Source organism: Pseudorasbora parva, chromosome 22 (genome assembly GCF_024679245.1).
Source record: "Pseudorasbora parva isolate DD20220531a chromosome 22, ASM2467924v1, whole genome shotgun sequence".
NCBI lineage: Eukaryota > Metazoa > Chordata > Actinopteri > Cypriniformes > Gobionidae > Pseudorasbora > Pseudorasbora parva.
This window is the reverse complement of record NC_090193.1, coordinates 23,273,036-23,299,602: the sequence shown is the minus strand read 5'-3', so window position 1 is coordinate 23,299,602 and position 26,567 is coordinate 23,273,036. Positions and strand designations below refer to the sequence as shown.

General features: G+C 37.5%; 2 protein-coding genes across 4 annotated transcripts in view; both read left to right on the top strand.

Moving 5' to 3' along the window:
- Positions 1-977: 977 nt before the first annotated feature.
- Positions 978-16,931, top strand: ikbke (inhibitor of nuclear factor kappa B kinase subunit epsilon). Of its 3 annotated transcripts, none has more exons than XM_067431706.1 (23): positions 978-1,186; positions 1,496-1,569; positions 2,208-2,329; positions 2,414-2,551; positions 3,444-3,579; positions 3,671-3,852; positions 4,043-4,203; positions 4,419-4,529; positions 6,627-6,686; positions 8,050-8,229; positions 8,437-8,633; positions 8,814-8,872; positions 8,976-9,067; positions 9,195-9,296; positions 9,438-9,498; positions 9,589-9,704; positions 11,739-11,815; positions 12,347-12,386; positions 12,471-12,572; positions 12,872-12,968; positions 15,264-15,343; positions 15,418-15,489; positions 15,585-16,931. In XM_067431706.1, exons 3-23 carry the CDS (start codon positions 2,216-2,218, stop codon positions 15,646-15,648), a joined length of 2,241 nt encoding a protein of 746 aa, XP_067287807.1. In that variant the 5' UTR covers positions 978-1,186; positions 1,496-1,569; positions 2,208-2,215; the 3' UTR covers positions 15,649-16,931. The 3 variants fall into 3 exon arrangements, with proteins under 3 accessions (XP_067287807.1, XP_067287809.1, XP_067287808.1); XM_067431707.1 differs by lacking the exon at positions 978-1,186 and adding an exon at positions 1,193-1,318; XM_067431708.1 differs by lacking the exon at positions 6,627-6,686.
- A 2,657-nt stretch (positions 16,932-19,588) lies between these two features.
- The window catches only part of rassf5 (Ras association domain family member 5), a 45,451-nt gene continuing 38,472 nt past the window's right edge, over positions 19,589-26,567 (top strand). The window contains exon 1 of the mRNA XM_067430935.1: positions 19,589-20,472. Coding sequence (XP_067287036.1) covers positions 19,695-20,472 — 778 coding nt within the window. The 5' untranslated portion in view covers positions 19,589-19,694. The remainder of the gene's footprint in view (positions 20,473-26,567) is intronic.

The following is a 26,567-nucleotide window of genomic DNA, read 5'->3' as shown; positions in this document are numbered from 1 at the left end:
TTTTAGTTTTTCATTTAAAATTTCATTTAAAAAGTCATTGATTAAATGCTTTAATAAAAAGTGTACATTGTGATTTATTTATTTGGTCAATAACTTTCTCTTTTTAAAATTCTCATATATAATTGGGCATGGATCTCTTTAGTGTCAATCTGAGATGTCTTGTTACAGTGGTTGGCATTAAACTATTTTACATTTCACAAAAAGTTTTTTTTTTTTTTTTTTTTTCGTGATAATGTTTGTAAAAGTGATGCACATAATACAGGTCCTTCTCAAAAAATTAGCATATTGTGATAAAGTTCATTATTTTCTATAATGTAATGATAAAAATTTAACTTTCATATATTTTAGATTCATTGCACACCAACTGAAATATTTCAGGTCTTTTATTGTTTTAATACTGATGATTTTGGCTCATGAAAACCCAAAGTTCCTGTCTCAAAAAAAAAAGCATATTTCATCCGACCAATAAAAGAAAAGTGTTTTTAATACAAAAAAAGTCTAGAACTAGAAGGATATATATATATATATATATATATATATATATATATATATATATATATATATATATATATATATATATATATATATATATATATATAATCTTAATTTCATTAGGAAACTACAGAAATGTGTCCACATTTAACAAGGTTAAGGGTTACAAATATATACAGTATTGTACAAAATGTCAGAATGTTATGAATACTAGCCTGAAGGTGCCTGTTGTGTTCTTGGGGAGGTTTCAAGTGCCAGAAAACTGATAAATGGTTTAGCCTTAGCAGGAAATATTCTTCAAAACAAAAGAACAGACATGTAAAGAAATTCCAACAAGATGCAAATTTAGGTAATTACCTCGCGTCTTCTACGTTATGTACATTATTGAAGTGAACAGACGTGAGGTATTCTGTTGAAGTATGAGCTCGCCCCACTCATAGCGTGGTTTTAAAGTCGTCCCACAGAGGGCGACATCATTTTTGGGGGGTTTATTTTCACATTTTATATCGTGGACTAAAATGTTTAGTCGCTTGCACACTAAACGAAATAATATGACAGACAACAAAATATGTTAACTTGTGTTATGTTGTCCTTTCTAACCTCAGTGTAAAATCATCTACGGAGACAGATACACTTTACAAACGCGATGCACCGAACAAGGAAGTTCCTGACAGAAATGAAAGGAAAGTTGATGGTGAGTTTCCGTCGAGCTGCTCTTCTAACTTCTAGTGGAGGACTGCAAGAGTAATTAGTCTGTAGATAAACTCAAGCGGATCGACAAATTCTGATTAAAGTGGAAAATGCGTCGGCTTCTAACACACAAATGGTTGGTTGGTTTTGTAGTTTTCGGGTGTTGTCAAATCAGAGCGATGACGATGATGATGTTGTTAAGGGGAAATCCTGTGTATTCAGTGTCGCCAGTTTATTCACTTAACCTCTTTCTAAATAATAACTTATATGGGCGAAATATATTATGATGTTTGTACTTAATCTCTGTTTGCAGGTCATATAGGAAGGAAATGGACTTCATTTGACATTTATGTGATGTGACTGTTGAGACGCGTGTAAGTTACATCGGTGAGTCACTTTAATACACAAGTTGTTCGATGTAGTTTGCTTCTGTTTACCTCATGTTTAAAACACCTAAATTACCAATTTCTGTAGTAATATAACAAACTTTATTTAGTATTATTACACTTAACAAACCAATATTTAATTGGCAAAATAATTAACAGTACCTGAGCTCAGGTATGAACTGGACATTTTTGGTCCCCATGAGCAAAACAGCTAACTTAAATAATGTTATTTAAAAATGTAAAAAAAAATGCAGAAGGTTTTCTGTGATGGGTAGGTTTTAGGGTTATGGGATAAAATACAGTTTGTACAGTACAAACATCTTCTATGGAATTATTTCTATGGAAATTCCCTATAAAACATGAACACACACACACACACACACACACATAATAATAATAATATCTGGAAATATAAATGTCTCTTAAATAGTTTTTGTTGCCACTGTGGATACTTTATTAATCCCATGAATCAAATTGTAGTACATTTGGGGGAAAGGTAAAATTATGACCGCATTTAATGAAGTGCAATGAGAGCAATTAAATTGTGAGAGCAATTCAATGAGATCATTAAATATTAAATATAAAACTTAGCATTAAATATTTACTGCTTTAGAGGATTTTTTCCCCTGTCATTCTCAGATCCGATCATGTCATCCGCGTGTGCCAACACAATGACGGCGAGTACAGCAAACCACATTTGGTCCCTGCATGATGTTCTTGGTCAGGGGGCAACAGCCAGCGTCTACAGAGCACGAAACAAAGTACTTTATCATTAACACCATTTCCCCCTTAAAAAAACAGTGCATAGACTTGACATTTTACGCTAAATGACTATATTCCTGTAGAAATCAGGTGAGCTGGTGGCCGTGAAAGTCTTTAACTTGTTGAGCTACAACAGGCCTTATGAGGTGCAGATGAGGGAGTTTGAGGTGCTGCAGAAACTCAATCACATCAACATTGTCAAACTCTTTGCTGTGGAGGAGGTACGTATCTGATGTGGTTCATGATGCTGTTCAAGATTTTACAGCCATGATGCAATGCTTTGATGTTTCGGTTTCCTTTGATGCATTATGTCTGGGTCAAATATGGCCAACTTTGTGCAAGTTTGTAAGGATACTAAAGAAAAATGCACACCAACGGCATTTAATACACCAAAATGCCAGACAGAGCCGTAAACAAGTATTTGCAAAGTATTTATATACGTTTGCTACCATGCAATGAGATTTTTTGGTTTATTTTAAGTTGTCATCTTTACAATGTAATTATATATTTAAGTACTGAGTATTAATTAACTACATGTAGTTACTATAGGGTTATAGTAGGATTAGGGTTTGGTTGAGGGTTAGTTGCATGCATTATGCATAATTTACTGTTATTACTATGGTACAAGTACAAGTTCAGCAAGGATGCATTCAATTAATCAAAAGTGATGGTAAAGACACTTACATTGTTACAAAAAAAAAAATCAAATCCAAGTAAATGCCGAGCTTTCTATTCATTAAATAATAATAAAAAAATATTATTAAGGTTTACACAAAAAAACTAATACCATAAATTATTAAGCAGCACAACTGTTTTCATTAATAATATTAATTCATCTTTTTTTAGCACAATGGAGTAGCTGGAAATGCCATCACAGGAATAAATCATAATATTACTGTTTTACTGTATTTTTTTTTTTTTTTATCAAATAAATGCAGTCTTGATGAGTATAAGACTTCTTTCAAAAATAAAATAAAATCTCTCCTTTGTGTTGGTAATTAGCCACTTAAAATAATGCTTATTGAATATAAAATAGGCAATATAATTTGATCTTAAATAGATCTCAAAATGTAATTTTAAAAGCATGACCATTGTTATTCCTGTGCATGTTAGATGCATATGAATCCGAAGCAGAAGGTTCTGGTGATGGAGTTCTGTTCAGGTGGCAGCCTGCTGAACCTGCTGGAGGAGCCTGAGAATGCATTTGGACTTCCTGAGTCTGAGTTCCTTATTGTATTGCAGTGTGTGGGTAAGCAAATAGTCAGATCAGTAGTTTCCGCTTTTGTTTGGAAGCACTACTGTGGATACATTTTGCCGTTCTCCTATTTGCAAATATACAGTCCAAGGAATGAACCACCTGCGGGAGAATGGAGTAGTGCATAGGGACATCAAACCTGGCAATATCATGAGGCAAGTGGGTGAGGACGGGCGCTCCGTGTTCAAGCTGACAGACTTTGGTGCTGCCCGTGAGTTGCATGACGATGAGAAGTTTGAGTCCATATATGGCACAGAGGAATATCTGGTGAGGACACGGTTCTTACAACTGTTCATGCTGAGAAATAAACTCAAAAGCTTCCTCTTCCTTTATGTTTTAGTCATTCACAGAAAATAGATTACATCTGGTCAGAAAGTGTTTGTTGTGGTTCCTGTGATCTGTCTGTGAATAAGCTTTGTCTCTGATATAATAACTCTTGTGAACTTGTGTGGTTCAGCATCCGGACATGTATGAGCGTGCAGTATTGAAGAAACCCCATCAGAAAATGTATGGAGTGACCGTGGATCTGTGGAGCATTGGTGTCACCTTCTACCATGCTGCCACTGGAAGTCTTCCCTTCAGACCATTTGGAGGCCCACGCAGAAACAAGAATCTCATGTATGAAATCTCGTCTATCTCATCTATTGTTATATCTTATATATTTATCATAACTGTAAATTATAGATGAATGAATATAATAAACAAAGAGCTACTAATAGCTCTCCTTTTAAAAATGGCATGAACTCTAACCCAGTTTAATGTGTTGTGATATTTATTATTTGTATCAGACTTATCTTTGTGCTATTTTCAGTTGCTTTTGGTGATGTTCCCAGGTACATGATTACAACAGAGAAGCCAGAGGGTGCCATAGCAGGTGTGCAGAAGGTGGAAGACGGACCCGTTGAATGGGGCTATGAACTGCCTCACTGCTGTCAGCTCTCAGAGTGAGTAAACACAATGAAGGGGGGGTGAAATGCTGTTTCATGCATACTGAGCTTTCACACTGTCAAAGACTTGGATTCCCATCCTAAACATAGACAAAGTTTCAAAAACTAATGTTGGACGTTTGATGGAGTATTTCTTTGTCAAAAATACTCCTTCCGGTTTCTCACAAGTTTCGGACAGTTTTTTTCGAGCATGGGTCGGCTTGACATCAACAGAGCGGAAGGTCCTTGTATGGGCCATATGGGCTCTTCTCCCAGAAGGGTGCACACGCGCGTGACTTGCGGCGAGAGAGCAAATGCACGCCCCATAAACACTCACTCGGCTGCAGATCGACTCGTCCGTGAACACGTATGTTGTTATAGTCCGCGCCGCGCTCCACTTTATTCCTATGGGTGACATCAAGCGACTTCAACGCTTCAGCACAGCATTCCGGGAAGGCAGCGCTGCATTTGAACGCAGAAATGACGGGAAGCTTCACAACATCGTGGATCTCCACGGTCACTGCTGTCACAGGACTTCACCAAATCATACCAAAGAAGTGTGTTTTTGACGGAGTGGTCCTAGCGATAAAGGTTCACGGTCGTGCTTTGGAAGCCGGCGGTGAGTTAAACTGCTTCAAATGTCTATGTTGGCTATCGTCGCGTGAGTAAACATCAGTAAACGACACAATCGTGCATAGTTAATTTATTAATGGACCATGCGATCTATGGTATGTGTTTAAATACATTTGTTTAGCTGACCACTATAGGTGTCAGTTTGTTTATTTTTAAACTACCCAAACATAAACCTAGCGTTCTCACAAAGCGTGCTTCGTCATTCAAATGCGCTAACGGTTACTCCATTGCTGTTCTATGTATAACGTTACACTAGTCTGACGTGCAAAACCGTTTTGCTTACTACTGCTAAGGTTTAGTCGCATACAATAGTCCATAAACCAAATCATGTCCTCATAAACTGCGAGTAAACACACACAAATGTTGACAGGCCACTAAATACAGTGCATACCACAGAGACGGACGTCCTGATATTGTTGCTGTTTCTCCTGTTAAATTTATTTCAGCCTCCGGATCTGATTCTGGATCATATCTGTATTAGTTGAATCTCATTGATAGCCATTTATTAGGGTAACGTTTTCTTCTCCACGCTTGAGGATGTCAGCTTTCAGGAGCTCTCGTGCTGTAGCTGCGCATTCGTCATTCTTTAGCTCCGCCCACACGATACGCCTCCAGCCGCTCGTTTTTTTCCGGAAAGATTCGGTACAGCCTATATTTCTTTTATAAATATAATAAAACTAAATACTTTTCGGAGATATGAAGGATGCAATACTACTCTATAGGTACTCAAGATTGACATGAGATTGACTGAAACTGAGTGTTTCACCCCATTTTTTTCCTCGTTTCAAGAAATATCTGGGTCCACACGAGATTGCGAAAACTGACTAAAAACTATGTAGTTTGCATGCCAGGCCAGTGTGTGGCGCTGTAATTCTGCCACAAAAATACACTCAAAACGGAGACGAAGAGTTGTGGCTAGCAGGGGTATAGCAGTGGTCGGAGGTGAGGCAAAATATCACAATAAAATAACAATAAACACATTTGGTACTTAACAGATGTGTTTTATTAATGCCTACACCTATCCCAACCCAAAACATACCCTTACAATAATGCAGATACGTTAATTAAATGACGCAATATTTATGTGCGCATGCCCAGTGCCCGTAGTTGTATCCCTTATCTTTTTCACCATGCTGGACGTAGTTTCAGAAAATATACGGATTCGCTGTACACACGAAAACGGAAGATGATCGTTTTCAGATTTACCCACTTTGGGACCCGGTTTCGAAAAATATCGGATTCATGCTTCTAAAACGCCGGATCCGTGTGGATGAAACGCTGATACGGTACAAAATGTATACGTATACGGCTAAACGTGTCTCCGTGTGGACGGGGCCTAAGTCATTTAGTCTGTGATGCCCAGTTAGTCTCTGTAACCATTTACAAAGTCTGTAAATGTTTGAAAATCTGTTCAAACTTTAAGTGTTTGCTTTTCGCATGAATTTATTCATCATGGTTAACATGCTGATGTTTTTTTTAAAGGGATAGTTCACCCAAAAAAGAAAATTACCCCATGATTTACTCACCCTCAAGCCATCCTAGGTGTGTATGACATTCTTCTTTCAGACATATACAATATGAGTTATATTAAAAAATATCCTGGCTCTTCCAAGCTTTATAATGGTAGTAAATGGCCCTTTTTAAAGTGCAAAAAAGTGCATCCATCCATCCATCCATCCATCCATCCATCATAAAAGTAATTAATAAGACTCCAGGGGGTTAATAAAGGCCTTCTGATGTGAAGGAATGGGTTTTAAATATCCATATAAACTTTAGAATCTAAAATAACTAGCTTTCGGCGGTTGGCATACGCAAGTCAACTTACCCCAAAAAAAGAGTAACTTCTGATGCGATATATGACGTAGGATGAGGCCTCTCACAGGTCACACAAATAGGGCTGAGCAACATACTCAAGCTCTTCTTCCCTTATATTGAAATCCTCTGATATTTCTCTTTAAAAATTCTCATTTTTGAATCTTAATTTGTGACCGGTGTTTCTTTTTGCTCTATCCTCTGTGATTCTGCGTTTGTCACTAAGTCATGTGCCATTTCAGAGGTTACTCTTTTGTTTTTTCTAACAAAAACCCATCGCTTCGCTTCAAAAGGCCTTTATTAACCCTCTAGAGCCGTATGGATTACTTCGATGATGAATGGATGCACTTTTTTGAGCTTCAAAATCAGGAGTGGCTTTTTTAAAAATATAACTCTGATTTTGTTTTTCTAAGTGAAGAATGTGATATATACCTGGGATGGTTTAAGAGTGAGTAAATCATGGGGTAATTTTCATTTTTGGGTGAACTATCGCTTTAAGGGTTTTTCACACTGCGGTTAACCCTGGGTTATAGTTGTTCTAAACTCTACTTTTAACCCCAGGTAGAGAAACGTTTCACACTTGTAATTTAGAAGCGGCTTTACGGCTAGATGCTTAGCAACTGACACCCAATCACATGATATTCACATACTTTGGACGGTCACAGAAACACTGCACGTTGGAGAGGACGGAATGGTGATGGAAAATGCGTTAATTGAAGAGACTGTTTAGTTTTCACTTTAAAGTCCAAAATGTCAATTCAGGTAAAAATGGAATAGTCGTTGGCAATATATAATATGAAGTTGCAATTCTAGAGCCTTTATGTTAACCAGTCACATGCTGTGTTTGTCCAGTCACTGACACTGCAAATATGCTAATAAGAGTGTTATCTCAGGGTTTAGGAATGTACAGAGTGAAACGTCAACATATGAATACCCAGGATTAATTGTTAACATTGGGTAAATTATGGGCAGTGTGAAATACATAGCAAGAATACATAGGATTCGGTTGACCCGGGTTTAACTGTTTCTTCTAGTGGGAAAAACCCTTTAGAGTTTTGGAGCAGATCACCAATCTCTCTGTATCTTTTCGTAGGGGTTTGAAGACCCAACTGAACCCAGTGTTGGCCAACATACTGGAGGCCAAGCAGGAGAAGTGTTGGGGGTTTGTCCAGTTCTTTGCTGCTACCACTGATATCCTGCAGCGCATCACTGTCCACATCTTCTCTCTTCAGCAGGCCTCAACACACAGCATCTACATCCACTTCCACGACACGTATGTGTAGTCTTGGAGAAGAGATTCCTCTCTTTACTACAGTCACTACAACTGAAGTTGAATATTCAGTTTCTAAATATATTGTAAAATATAAATGGCATTTGGTCTTAGGTCATTTCAAATCTATTTAAAAATGATTTCCTAAAATGGAAATATGAATCACCATTTTTTTTTTCTAAATGCCTTTTTTTTTTTTTTTTCCTCAAGGGTCTCAGTCTTTTTTGAGGATGTTCAGGCCCAAACTGGAATTGAAACTGCGGGTCAGCAGTACCTGTTTCAGGGTCATCCTCTCATACTGGACCCGATGATGAAAGTATTAAACCTTCCTCCCACCAGTCCAGACCGCCCTATTATTCTGATCAGCCGACGACAAGAGAAAATAATAGAACCTCCATACAGAGAACGTAGGGATGCAATAAATGTTTTCTTTCTTTTTTTATTTCATTACCTATTGTATGTTTGTATTAAGTTTATATTTCTCAGTTTAATTTAATGCATTTTCACAAATAAATAAGGAAAGGCCACATGCTTTCTTTACCTCCTTAATTCTTCCTCCATCCCTTATATTTTCATCTGTTCTGTAGCTGAGGCCCCCGCTATACCTACAAAATTTGACATCATAGCAGATTACACTTTCTCCAAGGTAAGAGAGCCACTTGTTTTTCTCTTTGGTGCTTATTTTTGGTTAACATTATAACGCTATTATCCATAAACCATTTGTCCTGCTGTTTTTGTTCCTCCTAAAGACCATTGTTGGTGTCATCCATCAGTACCTGCGTATAGCTCGCTCATTCCAGAAGTGCAGGGAACTGATTCTGCAGGGGTTCTATAGCTACATGTGAGTACTAATATCATCAGTGTTCTGCATGTGTCACTATCCTGCTAATAAATGCCACAAGAAAACACCACCTCCAGTTACTTAGTCATTTTAGTGTGGCCAATAACAATATTTTTTGACTTTTCAGTGAAAATACTGGCTTTGAATGCAGTAATGTGGCACACAGGATTGCAATGGTGAATATGAAGCTGCTTTCTTCAAAGAGAACAGAGGAGAATCTCCATCGGATGTAAGGATCAGCATACTTTATCTGTTTTAGTTTACTATATATAGTGATATCATGAAACTAATGCATACTGAAATAATTGTTTAATAAGCATTATGTTGTGCGGTATTTAGTGATGGCCGTCTCTTAATTCTTCCCAACCAGCATTCAGAAGTTTGCGTATGAGTTTCCAGACTTTATTGAAAATAAGAAGAAACTCCCACTGGTAAGAGTTGTTCACTGTAAAATGTATATTTGAGTAAATGAATTAGAACAGGCCTTAGTTTTTATCCTTGAGGTTTATCATTGTGTGTAGATAGAAGAGCGTTTGCAGCAAATGTACAACACTGGAATCAAACAGTTCCAGAATCAACTACAGCACCTGCATGTGATGCTGTCGAAACACTCTGAGACACTGGCCCAGGATAAGAGGTAAATAGTGTGTGTGTGTGTGTGCGTGCGTGCGTGCGTGCGTGCGTGCAGTTTATAATTTTCATACTCTTTCAATATTAAATCTGAATGCTGGTGACAAGGGATTTTTTTATCTATAATTTTTTTTATTTGTAAAAGCTTAAAACTAAACTTAAAAATAAAATATATTTTTAAATGAAATCTGTACATATTTATTGGTGGTGTTAACATTTAAAAAAAATGTTTTCTAACATGTTATTTCACAATTATTATACATTATTTAACATATCGTGTATTTCATACATATGTATTCAAACTATTATTTTGCTACTTTTTTGCATGCAGTACCATAATATTTATGCACAACATTTGTCCAAATTTATGATTAAAAACTAACTTATTCTGTAATATAATATTCTGTTATTCTGTAATATAATAATATCAAGTACCGTACATAACAAACACAATTAAAAACATAAACACAATTTTCAAAAGTTTTTGATTGGTAAGATTTTAAATGTTTTTAGAAAAATCTCTTATGCTCACCAAGGGTGCATTTATTTTATAAAAAATAAAATAAAATAATTTTCTATTTGAATATATTTTTACATTTATGTCTGTGATGCAAAGCTGAATTTTCAGCATTACTCCAGTCTTCAGTGTCACATGATGCTTTAGAGTTTCTTTGGTTCTTTCCTCAAAAGAACTTTTGCAACATTGTACTATCATTCAAAGGTTTTGGGTCAGTAAGAGTCTTTTGTTTGTCTTGGAAAAGAACTTCAATAAATGAATACATTTATTCAGCAACGATGCATTAAAATGATCAAAATCATTAATAATGTTACAAAAGATGATTTAAAATAAATGCTGTTCTTGCATTAAACTTTCTATTCATCAAATAATCCTGGAAAAAAAAAATCAACATTGATAATAATCATACATTCTCTTGAGAATCAAATCAGCATATTAGAATGATTTCTGAAGAATCACTGAAAACTGGAGTTATTATGCTGAAAATTCTGTTTCGCATCACAGAAATATATTAGATTTTAAAATATATTCAAATATTTCACAATATTACTTTTTTGTTTTTTTAAAGGGGGGGTGAAACACTCAGTTTCAGTCAATCTCATGTCAATTTTGAGTACCTATAGAGTAGTATTGCATCCTTCATATCTCTGAAAAGTCTTTAGTTTTATTATATTTATAAAAGAAATATGGGCTGTACCGAGTCTTTCCGGGAAAAAAAAGGAGCGCCTGGAGGCGTATCGCGTGGACGGAGCTAAAGAATGACGAGTGCACAAAGCGATGACGTCCTCAAGCGTAGAGAAACCCATGTATGCTATCCATCGGATTCAGCTAATACAGATATGATCCAGAATCATTCGGAGGCTGAAATAAATTGAACAGGGGAAACAGCAGCATCAGGACGTCCGTCTCTGTGGTATGTACTGTATTTAGTGGCCTGTCAACATTTGTGTGTGTTTACTCGCAGTTTATGAGGACATGATTCAGTTTATGGACTATTGTATGCGACTAAACCTTAGCAGTAGCAAGCAAAACGGTTTTGCTCGTCAGACTAGTTATACAAACAATGGAGTCCGTTTTCAACACAGAAATACTCCATCAAACGTCCAACATTAGTTTTTGAAACTTTGTCTATGTTTAGGATGGGAATCCAAGTCTTTAACAGTGTAAAAAGCTCAGTATGCATGAAACAGCATTTTACCCCCCCCCCCCCCCCCCCCCCCTTGAAAAAAAAGTGCAGCTTTGGTGAGCATAAGAAATTTCTAAAAACATTAAAAAATCTTACCTTTAAAAAACTTTTGAACGGACATGTAATATTCTACTGGAAATGGTTGATCAAGTTCTATTCATTTTGCAAATTATTAGGTTATAAGGTTATGACACAATTATAAATAATCATATAAAATATTGGGAAAATCATATGAATCATAATCATATGAAAAAAATAACATTTATTATTAATATATTGATTATTTTTAATAAGTAATACAGTGATAATGAAAGTAATTTACGTTCTTTTTAATGCAGCATTCAAAAGATGGAGGTTTTGTTGGGGAAGATTGTTGCGGTTCATCGGCATTATTACCGCGACAAAGTGGCAGGAAGTAAGTGAATGCATGTGTTTCTTGTCATATACTGTAACAATATGACAAACCAAATTTCAAACAAATCTATGACACCTGTTAAAGGTCTGAATTTCTGCAGGTTATATATGTGGTTATAGGACACTTAGCAAAAATTCACTAAACTCTGTGTGAATGTACTGTATATTAGGCAGTGACCCATTTCTGTCACTCGCACTTCTGGAAACTGGACGTGGAGTTTGATGAGTGGAGCCAGTTGCTGAGATTAGTGAGATTAGTTCAGTTGCTTGTACCCGCTGCAGGGAGAGGAGGCACTGTTGTGCTGTCTTATCTGACAGCAAGGACCATTCCAGACAGCCTAGCATGGAGACAGTAGAATATACCCCCTTTCTGCCTGGCTGCACTGATTATGTTAGATATGGCTCTACAGAGAAGCCAGTCAGCTAAAATAGAGCTTATCTTGAGCAGTTGTACATATAAGAACTACAGTGTAGAGTTGATGTTTTGAAAATGTTATCTGACTGCTGCTAATTCGTTCACTTTCTGTCCCAGAGCTCGGCTATAATGAGGAACAGATTCACAAGTTTGAGAAGTAAGTATTAAACACCTGGAGCATCTCGACCGAGTGTCTGTCTCTTACAGTAATTAAACTGAGAAACTGCTATATTCTGCCCAGGCTCAATCTGTCTTCATACATAAAAAAAGTCAAGACTTTATACAAGGATGACTGTTTTCAGAAGTACCAGAATATTCTGTCGGCTGCTGAGAACTGGAAAAGGTAAGACAGAGGTCAGATGAGTAAGAGTACACCATCTAATCACTAAAGATGATTGATAGCAACATGTCAAATTCTTTGCATTTGTACATGTAATTGTACAGTGCCCGTACAGACTTGCTCAAGTGTACAATAACAGATTACAACTCTTAAGTAAATCTTACAGCCTCCAGAGATTACTGGTTAGGATTCTTTGTTAGCAGCATAGATCAACATATTTCATACAATATTCATTACTGACAGTTTTAAAGTTTGTCAATGCCATATATATTTCAATGACAATGTGAGTATTATTTCTGCAGAGTTCTCTTTGAGATACAGACAAGTCTAGAAAATTTTGGTGGTGTCCTGCGGCAGAGTATGGGGGATCTGCAAGTGTATGAGGCCCAGCAGGACAAGGTCAGCCTTCTGCTTCCCACAAAAGACACACACAGTCGGTCATTAGCCCTATTCAGGCGTGACTAGTTGTCCCTAAGGAGGTTAGGTCAATTTTGTTTCACAGACTCCAAAATGAACATGGCTGTCTTTTGGTCATATAATTTTTTTGTAACAAATTTGGTGGCTTAATCCCATCTGGAAAAGAATATGAGGGCAGAATTTAAATTTTTCACAGCATTCTCCTCATTTATTTTGTCCCAGAACTACAGCTAAATAATGCCTTGAGCATAGGCACTACCAGTGTCTACGTCCATAGACACCGGTATAGACACATGCCTACGTCCATGCTATATATTAGGTGAATATAATGGTACATGCACTATTACAAGCTGATTGTATGGAAATGTGTGTTGGCAGTACCTGTACACAACCATCCTATAATGATAAAAATCCATCCAGTGTTTTTTTTTGTTTTGTTTAAATCTCCTTATATGTTTTCCCCTATATGTCTCAATTCAAGCCGTTCAACCGTGTAACACGGTCGGACGCCCCCTCCCACGACTGTTGACTGACAGCAGCGTTTCACCTCAGATCCTCCCTGAGCGATCTGTCATCGTCATATCCGTCATTGTTGATACGCTGGAGCAGAATGGCGGCTAAGCGATTGTGTCGTTCTGTTCTTGGGTGTAATAACGAACACAGCAGTCATTTTGATATTCCTAAATCCGAACCGCTAAAGACACAGTGGCTAAGTTTTGTTTACTATTCCCCCCGAACAACATCAATGCTTTTATGTTTGTGCGAACCGCAAAATTTCTCACCAAACTGCTTTATAAACTAGGGTCAGTATAAAGCAGGTTTTGCTAAGAAGCTACTCCTGAAAAAATTATCAGTACCAACTATTTGTGTTCCTGCTGCATCTCCAGAAGAAGTGAGTGTAGTTTGAAACGCGTGCACGCTTCATGATGAATGCGGCTAAAGTTTACAGGGTAAGTTACATTATGACATGTATGACGTTCTCAATATAATTCATAATCCCATGTTTATAATGAACAACGCGTAATGGTTATTGTGTTATTACAAACTGCTGGTGATACAGTTAACGTGGATGTGGTAACACTACACAGTTTACTTTTGTAGATGGTTTATAACGGTGTCTGTTACTGTCAAAAAAATCGTGTTGCACTGCATAGATAACGTTACGCATCACTGACAAACCGACATTAACAGAACTTTTTTTTTTTTGGCATTAGCTGTAACATCAATCTGTATACTCATAGCATTCCTAACTCACTACGCTAGGAATGGACAATATTTGTCTGTATTTGAAGTACACGAGACGCAGTTCAGCTGCGCGAGAAAAACGCTGCCAGTGTGAATGCACAACAGCTCCCGCTCTCCATCGGCACTCCTTCTGCCCTGCCAATGCACTGCTTACAGTGTGAAGCCAGCGTAAGAGTTGTTTGCTATTTGAATCAACAATGGAGTTTAAAAACTCTGACCGATGGACCGATGATGAGGTTCAGCTTATATGCTGAGAACGAAATCCAGCGGGGTACTGCAAAGTGTTGCTCAGTCCTACGTCACTGGACTAATCTTCGTGGTACTTTAGACCGTGATGAAAACGCAGACAGCAACAGGTCCGGGAGAAAAAAAAGTTCCTGGCACAAATTGTTCCGGATAATTTCGGTGGGCTTATGCGAGCCGAGTAGTATCCAAATTCATAGTATTCATAAAATGGTATAGGCAGAAAAATACCCGGGGGACCTACTACTTCCAGCGAGATTTTATAGTGTGCATTCGATGGACATTTTACTGTCCCGTGAGGCCACGGGCGATGATTTGTGAATGGAAGTGAATTGAGGCAACTAATGCCGTATGTCATGTGACAATGACAACATGGCAGATGTAGTACGTCCAAATTGTATTCAACCTACACACATTCATACTATATAGAACATAGTTTTTTTAACGAATGCCACTCTCCCTCAAGTTGTTCCAAACCTGTATGAATTTCTCTGTTTTGTTGCACACAAAGGAAGATATTGGGAAGAATGTTTGTAACCAAGCAGATCTCGGCCCCCATTGACTACCAGAGTATTTTCCCCTACTATGGTAGTCAATAGGAGCCGGGATCTGCTTTAAGAACTTGAGGGAGAGTAAATGAGTCAATTAAATATCCATTTTACTCCTTCCCTTAATTCACATGTTTTTCTGTCTAAACCAATCAGTTTGAACTATTCTAAAGTTAGACGTTCCAACCTGGGAAAGCTTGGATTGAGAGTAACCTGACAATGTTCTTCTCCACCTTTGCAGGTTCTAGACAGAGCTTTCCATCAGCCAATAGGAGCAGAGAGGATGTATGGACCAAACAAAGATGAGCACATGATTTTCAAGTACGTCATTGTAATAAAGATGACACAGCATTTTTCAGTTCCAACAAAAAACAAATAAAACAAATTGTTTCCAGAATGAACAGATTAAAGATTGAGATGGAGGCTGTGGCACAGGAGCTACAGAATAACAACAACATGATAGAAAGGTATGGTTAATTAGCTGTAAGTACTAATGTTTTTTTGTAAATTAAATAAATATTTAATTTACCAAGACATCTTTTTTTTCTTTTTTTTTTAAAAGCCTGGCAGTAATTAATGATACACTGCCAGTGGAGAAAAAAATACCTCAAACCAACACACCATGATGACCTCAAAGAAAACAGAATGCAACACAATATCATAGAGCCCATATCTCTGAGCTAAAAGGAAAGAGAAAGCAAAACAAATCAAAGAAAAGGCAAAAGGGCACATCAAATCTGTCCTTAATTAAACCTCTCAAACCCTAAACAATGGATTCATGGCTGTTACCAAGACAAGCAGATGAAATTACAGTGGGGCAAAAAAAGTATTTAAGTCAGCCACCAATTCTGCAAGTTCTCCTACTTAAAAAGTTGAGAGAGGCTTGTAATTGTCATCATAGGTATTAGGTACACTTCAACTATGAGACAGAATCAGAAGAAAAAAAATCCAGAAAATCACATTGTTTGATTTTAAAAGATTTTATTTGCAAATTATGGTGGAAAATACGTATTTGGTCAATAACAAAAGTTATTTTCAATACTTTGTTATATACCCTTTGTTGGCAATGACAGCGGACTAATGTTTTTTGTAATTTGTGGCAATTTTTTACACACTGTTACTGGTAGTTTGGCCCATTCCTCAATGCAGATTTTCTCTAGAGCAGTGATGTTTTGGGGCTGTCGCTGGGCAAAACAGATTTTAAAAGATTTTCTATGGGGTTGAGATCTGGAGACTGGCTAGGCCACTCCAGGACCTTGAAATGCTTCTTACAAAGCCTCTCCTTAGTTGCCCAGGCGGTGTGTTTGGTATCATTGTCATGCTGAAAGACCTTGCCATGTTTAATCTTCAATGCCCCTTGCTGATGGAAGGAGGTTTTTACTCAAAATCTCACGATACATGGCCCCATTCATTCTTTCTTTTACACGGATCAGTCGTCCTGGTCCCTTTACAGAAAAATAGCTACAAAGCATAATTTTTGTCTCCCATGCTTCACAGTAGGTATGACTAGGGCTCGACATAAGGATGGCCCGGGGCCAGTAAAAGAGTATGCCAGGCTAGCCAGTGATTGGCCATCCGCAAAGACAAAATAAATGTCATACCCAGTGGCGTGAAGAGTGTTAATGTTACTTAATTTTTTTTACGTGTATTCGGAATTTTACGTGTGTTAAAATGGCAAAGAACTACGAGGCTGATACCATATCGTGAATTGTGAGCTCTCCTTTACTGCCTACGAGACAACGGTCATTCTTCTCAAGAAGAATGGCAAAGATGTTAACTCTCAGTACATCACCGTAACCTTGCTCATAAATGATAGCTCAAAGCGCGAGTTGCCAAAAATATCTTATATAATGTCTATCTTTGTTAATTGTTTATTAACTGTCTTCTTTTAACTGTTAATATATATATATATATATATATATATATATATATATATATATATATATATATATATATATATATATATATATATATATATATATATATATATATATATAAACAATTAACAAAGATACATTATATAGGCAAATACAGTGCTAACATTACTGGCCAGGTATTGTCTAATATATTATATATATATATATTGCAGTACAAATTCATAGTTACTTTTAGATAGTTATTTCATAGTGTTTTTTGCATGTCTCTCTAGCTCTTAATTCATGTACTCGATTTGCTGTATTGATTCATTCTAATCTATACAATACATACAGCTTAATGGAACGGTTTAACTCTTTCAGGGCCAATAAAAATATAGAAGGGGGCAGCAAAACTCTGATCTAGTGGCCCCAGGGGCCAGTGGGATTTATTTTTTTTGTTGAGCCATGGGTATGACGTTCTTTGGATGCAACTCAGTATTCTTTTTCCTCCAAACATGGTAATTTGTGTTTTTACCAAAAAGTTCTATTTTGGTTACATCTGACCATATGACAATCCTATTCTGGATCATCCAAATGCTCTCTAGCAAACTTTGGATGGGCCCGGACATGTACTGGACATGTGTCTGGTACTTTGGTCCCAGCTCTCTGCAGGTCATTCATTAGGTCCCCCCATGTGATTCTGGGATTTTTGCTCACCGTTCTTGTGATCATTTTGACCGCACGGGGTGAGATCTTGCGTGGAGCCCCAGATCGAGAGAGATTATCGGTGGTCTCTTATGTCTTCCATTTCTAATAGTTGGTCCCACAGTTTATTTCTTTACACCAAGCTGCTTACTTATTGTATAGTCAGTCTTCCCAGCCTGGTGCAGATCTACAATTTTGCTTCTGGTGTCCTTTGACAGCTCTTTGGTCTTGGCCATAGTGGAGTTTGGAGTCTGACTGTTTGAGGTTGTGGACAGGTGTCTTTTGTACTGATAACGAGTTCCAACAGGTGTCATTCATACAGGTAATGAGTGGAGGACAGAGGATACTTATTTTCCACCATAATTTGCAAAATTTTAAATTCTTTAAAAACCAAACAGTGATTTTTTTTTGGATTTATTTTCTCATTCTGTCTCTCATAGTTGAAGTGCCCCTTAGTGAAAATTACACGCCTCTCTCATCTTTTTAAGTGGGAGAACTTGCACAATTAGTGGCTGACTAAATACTTTTTTGCCCCACTGTACATGATGTGTACTGATGCTCAAAAAGGTAACTGCATATTTTGTCAAAAACATTTTTCTCAGATTCAGTGTTAATGTATTTACTGCATTTTACCTTCACAATGTCTAGTAGTATTGACTTAAACTGCCAAGAAGAAAGAAATGTATGTAGATCAGTTGTAATCTTGAGACAAATATTGATGGCACTGTGCATTCAGCTAACAATAATATTGTATAATTATTGCACAGCCATGGAATAAAGAGTAGCTGTTCAATCTACCCTGTGTAATTGATTCTGGTTTTGAGAGATAGCTGCAATAAGATAGCTGCAATAATGGAATTAGTCTATTGACCACAGCAGTGCAATCACAGAACATGGAGCTCTAAAGAAAGTTGTGTTTGTTTGAGAGCATTCAGCTGAGCTGAAAAATACGAACAGTGCAAAGTTTATCATCCTAAAAATACTGACAGGCATCAACAGACTACATGTTACTACTTGAAGTGAAAGTAAAAGATGTGTTGGGTGGGTTCTGATGTCACATCATGGGGAATTCCTTTTGCTCAGGGGGAACTATGGTGAACTTACAGAGACCACATTGTGGTTCAGTGTCAAAAGTGTGTGTATGTTTGTTTGTTTTATCATGGAATTTCATTAACTTTCCTTTTTGCCGGTTTATAAATGTATTTGTTAAATGTCTTGTATTTTTAAATATTTACTTGGTAAATTGCATACTGTATGGCGCTAATAAAATGTTTAACACAATTAATGAAACATATTTTTTTATTTAAAACTATTTTAAGTTTATACAATCTGTGACACAAAATGGATGCTATGTATTAAATAAACTGAAATGCATGTATGTATAATATAGTGGAACTGTTTTGTCGTGTAAAAAATAAAAGAAAGATAAATCATGTCAGAACCTTTGCTCTTTTAAGGTAGAAAAATAACCTTTGCAGTGACACTAAATACCAAAGTGACACTTTAAAGAAAATAGAATAAATTACTTTAGATTATGATCCAATTTTCACTATTAACTATTACTTTTGCCTCAATAACTCACCTAATTATTACGTATTAATAGTAATGTATTTGGTAATATAGGTATGGGGTGGGATTAGAGATAATGTAGGCCTATATGTATATGTAATATTAATCTAAGCACAACAATCATACGAGTACTGAGATTCTTCCAGTTTTATTTATTTATTGCATTACATTTTGCAGTCCAGTCTTTCTTAATATAACTAGGCTATAAGCTGGACGATGACAACTCTTTTCTACAGAGCTGCTTTATAGCTGAATTTAACTCATTCCATATTTAATTAACTTTACAGTCAGTTAACTGAAATTAATGAAGTTCTGACCTCAGCAATGACACATTTATTTTTAGAGCTGCTTTACAGCAAAATGGAATTTTGTTTGAATAATTAAACTTTTATCTTCCCGTTTATCCGTGTAAAGCTGCTTTGAAACTATCTGTATTGTATAAGCCGCTATATAAATACAGGTGGCTCGACTAGAAGAGTGGAATAAGAGAAGTAATCGTCAAAATCATGAGTCTGTGAGGGGCAGGCTCGCGCACGTCCGCTATGCTAGTGCCATTTAAAGCGCGCGGCTGGTTCAGTGTGTACGTCATACGCTCGCCGCTGGCGCTTCAATTTAGTTTGTATTCAGCGCGCATACAACTCCAGCCGAAAGGCATGGCGTCCGTCACTTTAGGACAGCACCCTGCTCAACACCACCTCGACACGGATCAGCAACTTCTCCACAAACTGAAGTCGGGCAACAGAAAGAAATTCTCGCGTAAATGGTCGCTGGAGAAGATCATGCGAAACAGAGCGAGTGATGTGGATAGCGCGAGAGCCGCAGTCTCAGCATCGCTCTTGTTATTCAATCACGAGCCGCCTTCAGCATCACACAACCGAGGCGGCAGTAGAGCCGGTTCGCCACGTAGTAGTATGGACGGATCCGTTGTGGACATGGACCGAGAGAACGCTAACAATAATAACAGAATGTTTCGCAGACACAGCGCCGGGAGCCGGAGAAGCTCCGTGAAGGACACGGCAAAGGTCCACGCGTCTTCATCACCGCAAGAAGTTCGGAATTCTTCGCCGCGGTCAAACTTCAGTTGCTCCCCAGACGAAATGGAGGGACTGCAGTTCGAAAGGCTGACACAGGCAAGGTCAGGAGTCGTGAAGATGCGAAACGAGCCTCTGAGGATGGAGGCATGGTCCATCTTTACCCAGAGAGACCCGAGGGTGAAGGCGGAGAAGGGAGAGGGCCACATCTTCACCTCCAGGCAGCTGAGCCAGGACTGGTGCGACGCCTGCAGCCGTCAGATCAGCAGCGCTGCACTCAAGTGTCAAAGTAAGTGTCTCATCACCTGACGATAGATAGATAGATAGATAGATAGATAGATAGATAGATAGATAGATAGATAGATAGATAGATAGATAGATAGATAGATAGATGTAACGGGTGGATGAACAGACGGATATAAAGATGTAGGGATGGATGGGTGCATGAGTGGATAGGTAAATGAAAGATGGATTGATGCATATATAGACTGACATTAAGGATGGATGAACAGACGGATGGTTATTATAGATATAGATAGATGGACTGAAGAGAGGTGGATGAATGAATAGATAAATTAAATATGGATTGATGCATAGAAGAATTATCAGATAGATAGACGATGAACAGATGGTTAGTTAAAGGAATGGATGGATCAAGAGATAGATGTCTACATGGATGGATTGATTGACAGATGGATGAAAAGATGGATGGTTAAAGGAATAGATGGATGGATAGACAGATGAATGTTTGGGCTGATGGGGGATTGATTCTGTAGATGAATTAACTGATGAACAGACAGATATGAGCAAATAGTTTGATAAATGTATGAGATATGTTCATTATGTGTTTTCAATATAAGATAAACTAATCTTGACAATCCTAATCCTAAAATCTTGACAAATATTTTAAATGAAAAAATAGGGAAAAACATCCCTACTTTAATGAGCCAGACTTCTCAGCATGAGATAGTTAGTTGTGAAACAAGAAAGAAAAATTACAGAGGAGAGAGACATTGACAGAAGTTTATATGTTTATGTAGTACACAAGTGTTGGTTTTGCTGTAGGGGTTGTTTGTATGGCTCCAGTGTAATAGGAACTTCCAGTATGTTTAATTAAGATGAAGTGTGCTGATACATGTGCAGGCTTTAGGGAGGATTAGGGGGAGTTCCCAGCAGAGGTCATTGTTTGTTTTTCTGTTTCGTTATTTGTCATATTTTATTAGTATGATGGGGAAGGTGGGATTCTGATGACCCCCTCTAACTTTGGGGATTCTCAGATGAATAGTGTGACCCCCAGAGGTTTGATTTTCTTGCTAGTAGAGATAGAAATGAGTAATGTTTATAGCATGTGTGTGTGAGGTTCACTTGCCTAATAAACAAATAAAGAATCTGAGGTGGCACGTCTTGCAATTATTCTAATTTTCTTAATCTTAGAGGTACTTCTGTCTCTCTTTGCATGATTTGCCTGTGCTCTGGTATTGCTGTTGTACCATTGTTGCTGCAATCCACTGTCCCACCATGCGCTTCAGCTAGGCTAATTTAATCATTAAATCTTCTTTTTGCTTTTAAAGGGCAGCTATTTCTCTTAAGCAAGGTTTATTAATGACAACCTATGTGTTTAAAACTAGACAGATTTGTAAAAGAGCTGAAATCAAGTTTGCTTGAAATACAGAAATAAATATGTGAATGATGTGGAATAGAATGACATTAGCTTTAATAAAAGCTCAGCCAATGCCGTTTATTTGAGAGATTAAATCATGCGGTTCTGTAATGTCCTACCGTGATCTGAAATGAATGCATTTCCCCTGATGCACACTGAGAAGAGAGTGTTTGTGTTAAATTTGGTGTTGTGTGTGTGTGTGTGTGTGTGTGTGTGTGTGTGTGTGTGTGTGTGTGTGTGTGTGTGTGTGTGTGTGTGTGTGTGTGTGTGTGTGTGTGTGTGTGTGTGTGTGTGTGTGTGTGTGTGTGTGTGTGTGTGTGTGTGTGTGTGTGTGTGTGTGCCATTGTTTATATTACATTGTGGGGACCAAATGTCCCCACAAGAAAGATAGTAAAACCTGAGATAACCTACATTGTGGGAACCAGCCAGCGGTCCCCACTTTTCAAAAGGCTTATAAATCATACAGGATGAGGGTTTTTTTTTTTTTTTTGAGAAAGTAAAAATGCAGAATGTTTCCTGTGATGGGTAGGTTTAGGGGCAGGGGCAGTGTAGGGGGATAGGATGTACAGTTTGTACAGTATAAAAACCATTACGTCTATGGAGAGTCCCCACAAAGATAGTGAACCAGACGTGTGTGTGTGTGTGTGTGTGTGTGTGTGTGTGTGTGTGTGTGTGTGTGTGCGCGCGCGTGTGTGCACGTGTGCGTGTGTGTGTGCGTGTGTGTGTTAGTGTAAAGCGTTGCTGAGTTAGCAGCGTATCAGCAGTTTTCACTTGGGAAAGGGACTGCAGTGAATGGCTTGATAAAAGGCAGACGGTGAAATTGCAGGGGTTTATAGAGTGTGTTATTTAGAAGTTGAGGATGATTCTGGGATGGCACATTAAACCCAATGACTCTTCTGCCTTTCCAGTGCAGTGAAAAGTCAAACATGTGCATCTCTTTAACCCTCCTTCAGCCCGTTCCTTCTCATTTGTCTTTATAGATAATTATGGGTTAACTCAAAAATGAAAATTATCCCTTTTATCTGTCAAACTCAAAGTAAGAGATAGTCAAGCATAGTCAGTGGGGTCCAATGGTGTTAGACCTATTGGCTTTCTTCAGAATCTTTTTTTGTTTTTTGCAGAAGAAAGTCATACAGGTTTGGAATGACAAGATTGCTGACAGAAGTGATGACAGAATTTCCATATTTGGGTGATTTGTGCATTTACGCCTGTTTTGTAAATTTACCCCCAAATTTAAAATGCACAGACATTTAAGCAGAATATTGTATCTTTCCCATACGGAACCATGAAAATGTCAAAAGTGTTTGCAGAAGCTCCTTATCACATTTCATTCAGAGTTCGACTATTTTCATTGAAAGTGCTTGTTCCTCTTTCTCCTCAACCTTTCATAGTAAATGCCAGGGTTGGGTGTCTTTTTTCCTGGAAGTTTGGTTTTTGATATTCATTATGGGATGTCTTGGGGTTTTCCAATTGCTAAATTTTACCGTTTTCAGTTCATTGGGGTTTTGTGTAGCATTCCATGAGCATGTCCTGATATGCCTCCAGCATTGTTTTTTTTGTTTCGTTTTTTTTCTGTAGTACAGTATGCTGAGAACCCCTAGCAGAGTTATTGTACGTGACCAAATGTCAGTCATGGGTAAAGCATGCACAACATTGTAGTTTGTAATCGTTGCTTTTTTGTTTTTAAGTATCTTAGAGCATGCTGAGAATTTGTGTGTTTAAGAGGTTGTGGTGGTGCAGGCGGGCTAAAGATGGAGCATCTTGACTACTACAGATCACCATTTTAGTGCACACAGCCCGTAATTATACACACTGAATGAAAGAGGCAGTCAGAGAACATCAGTGGTTACATTCGTCTATAAACGGCACTTTGTGCTCATACTCTCTCCCAAAGGAAAGAAAAATCACAAACGAGATCTCTTTAATATCTCAATTGTTTCTCCTATAGACAACAATATGATTCAAATGAGAACAAATAGAGATTTTTTGCCCCCTGATTCTCAGTTGTTTCTCCTGAGAATAGATAAATAAACCTTAAAGGAAGAGTTCAACCAGGAGTTCTGTCATCATTTACTCCTCCTCATGTTGTTCCAAACCTGAATGATTTTCTTTGATTTTTCTGTTTATACTCCATTGGCTTTCAAAATATCTTTTTTATGTTCTCCAGAAAAAAAAAGTCATACAGGTTTGAAACGACATGTTGTATTTGTTATTTTTGTATGAAATATCCTTTTAATAGAGTTTCAGAGAAGGATGCTCTTCACTGATTCACCAAGAACCCAAAATCTACAATAATAAATCAATAAATACATTTAAATGTCTTCAAACATTTCTCATTCAATTCTTCCAATATTATTTGAGCTGTGTTTTTTTATTACACATTATTGTTATAGCTCTACGCTGGTAACCTGCAACCTGTTATTTTAAAATTGAGCTATCATACATAATCCATAATCCTAATCATGCCCATAATCATTTAAATTATATATATATATATATATATATATATATATATATATATATATATATAGATAGATAGATAGATAGATAGATAGATAGATAGATAGATAGATAGATAGATAGATAGATAGATAGATAGATAGATAGATAGATAGATAGATAGATAGATAGATAGATAGATAGATAGATAGATAGATAGATAGATAGATAGATAGATAGATAGATAGACCTTACGATAGATAGGTTTGTTGGCATTTTTTGAACCAATTTTGAGACCATTTTGGATAAAATCAGGATTAAAAAAAAACTTGTTGTAAACATTTTTCCCAGTGTATCATCTTTTGAAACAATATCTCTCAATAATCTCTTTCAAAATGTAAGGAATTTAATGAGAAAACATCTTAAATATCTTGTGCTTTGAAGAGTAACCTTCGGGCAATAAAATGCTCCTCTGGGCTCTTTCTTGCTCAACACACACACTGTCAAAACCTGAAACCTCTCATTAGTCTTCCATTGCACAAATGCAGCTAAACGGATTGTGAGAGATATACTGCATGCTCTATTGTGCTTAGTGCTACCATTATAGAGTTCTGTTTCTGAATTATATTTCCTTTAAATGACGTATAAGCTGAATGCTGAGTCACAAGACAAGGTCTCAAGGTTTAGTCAAGGAGAATGAGCGAGTTCTCCTCAGGTAGCCTGTTCATGTGACGCTCCACCTCCCTGCTAGTGTGACTCAGTGAGTGAGTTGGTGTATTAAAAAGGGTTCCTCACTGCATGGGCCTGTCTCAAAGCATCACTTTGCATCAGACTTTGTGTCTAATCTGGCTCGGTTTTTGGCGACCTCCCCCACACAATTCTGCACCTATCCGACTGAGGGATGCTGCCTGTCTGCCTTTTGTGTTTAATCCATGCTTTAGTAAAACTGTGTTTAGCCATATTGCAGGTGGATTAAAGCTTATGGATGCCAGTCAGACATTGGATTGATTTTTAATTAAAAGTTTCAGACAGACTTTAATGCTAGAAAGAGGAATGTCTTCCTTTTGTTAAGGTAAAAGTATGCTACTGGGAAGATGTTATGTGTTATTTAATTTTTTTATACCTTCGGAAGCTCTGCATCCACATGTAATAAAATATTCTTTAAATTGCTTCAGCTTATTAGGAGAGCGATATGAGATGTCTTGCATCTGCAATATAACTGTCCGTCTTTAAATTTCAAATGATAATTAAGGAAACGTACAGTATAGCGTTTAAATCCCATTTCAATTCTTCATTTGGTAAAGGAGAGGGTGGTGCTCTTTCATGCATTCTGACGTATTTACACTTTTAAAAGATTTGGATTCTCATGGCCAAAATATATTTTTAAAAAACGAGTTGAATGGATGACCGAGTATTTCTGTTCCATATGCACTTCTTCAGGATTCGAAATACGCTTCAGGGTTTTTTTTCCCAAGTATGGCCCTGTATGATGTCATAAAGGGCAGAAATCCTTTTATGGGCACTTCTCCCGGATAAGCGAGTGCTCACATCAATCCATCATACATGCGTGCGTGACTGTTTACCTCTGCTCCACGAGTTCGATAGCCTAGAAATCTAGACGCACCCTAGCGACAGCAAATCTAATCTGCCACGAGTATCGTCTAGCAACTTTCAATACAGTTCTGAGCTGTAAAAACCAAACTCTGGTCGGGCCAATCACATCGTGTATAGAGTCGGTGGGCGGGACTTAGCATAGTGACGGCAGAGTTGCGCTTGCGTGCTACTAGTAAACACAGAAGCTGGCGAACGGCGGTCTTTCGAATCAGCTTTGACCGCGACTCTGGAAGACTTGGAGTTAAGCTTTTCTCTGAGAAAAGAACAAAGAACGGCCATGAAGTCATTCTTAAAAAGGGAAGATGTGTTCAGAGTTTTGGCGACCGGATACAGCGAATGTTTAATCTATCAACGAGCGCCACTTCACCTTCGTTGCTCTGGTTGGTTGTAGCGATATCCAATTGCCAATTGCGTGCAGGAGGAGTTTGAAAGACAACCGTTTATACCGCTCCTCGGATTGAGCCCTGTCAACGGTGAGTTTCCAGACCAAACATCTTGATGTGGGTCAGGCTTGTCAGGCTACGAGTTCGACTGTTTTTTTAAAGAATCTGTGTTTTAGAAATATGATGAAACTATAAAGACTCTTCTGAGATAGGCCTATTCAAGATCAACATGAGGGAAACTGTGTGTTATGTACCCTTTAAGCAAGATTAAAAACCTCTAAAACAATT

Bases quoted from the DNA above. Each gene is read 5' to 3' on its own strand.
- ikbke (XM_067431706.1), top strand. From the start codon at position 2,216: ATGTCATCCGCGTGTGCCAACACAATGACGGCGAGTACAGCAAACCAC. The intron at 6,687-8,049 runs GTGTGTATGACA...ATCTTTTCGTAG, and splicing joins TCACCCTCAAGCCATCCTAG to GGGTTTGAAGACCCAACTGA. The intron at 11,816-12,346 runs GTAAGTGAATGC...TTTCTGTCCCAG, and splicing joins CCGCGACAAAGTGGCAGGAA to AGCTCGGCTATAATGAGGAA.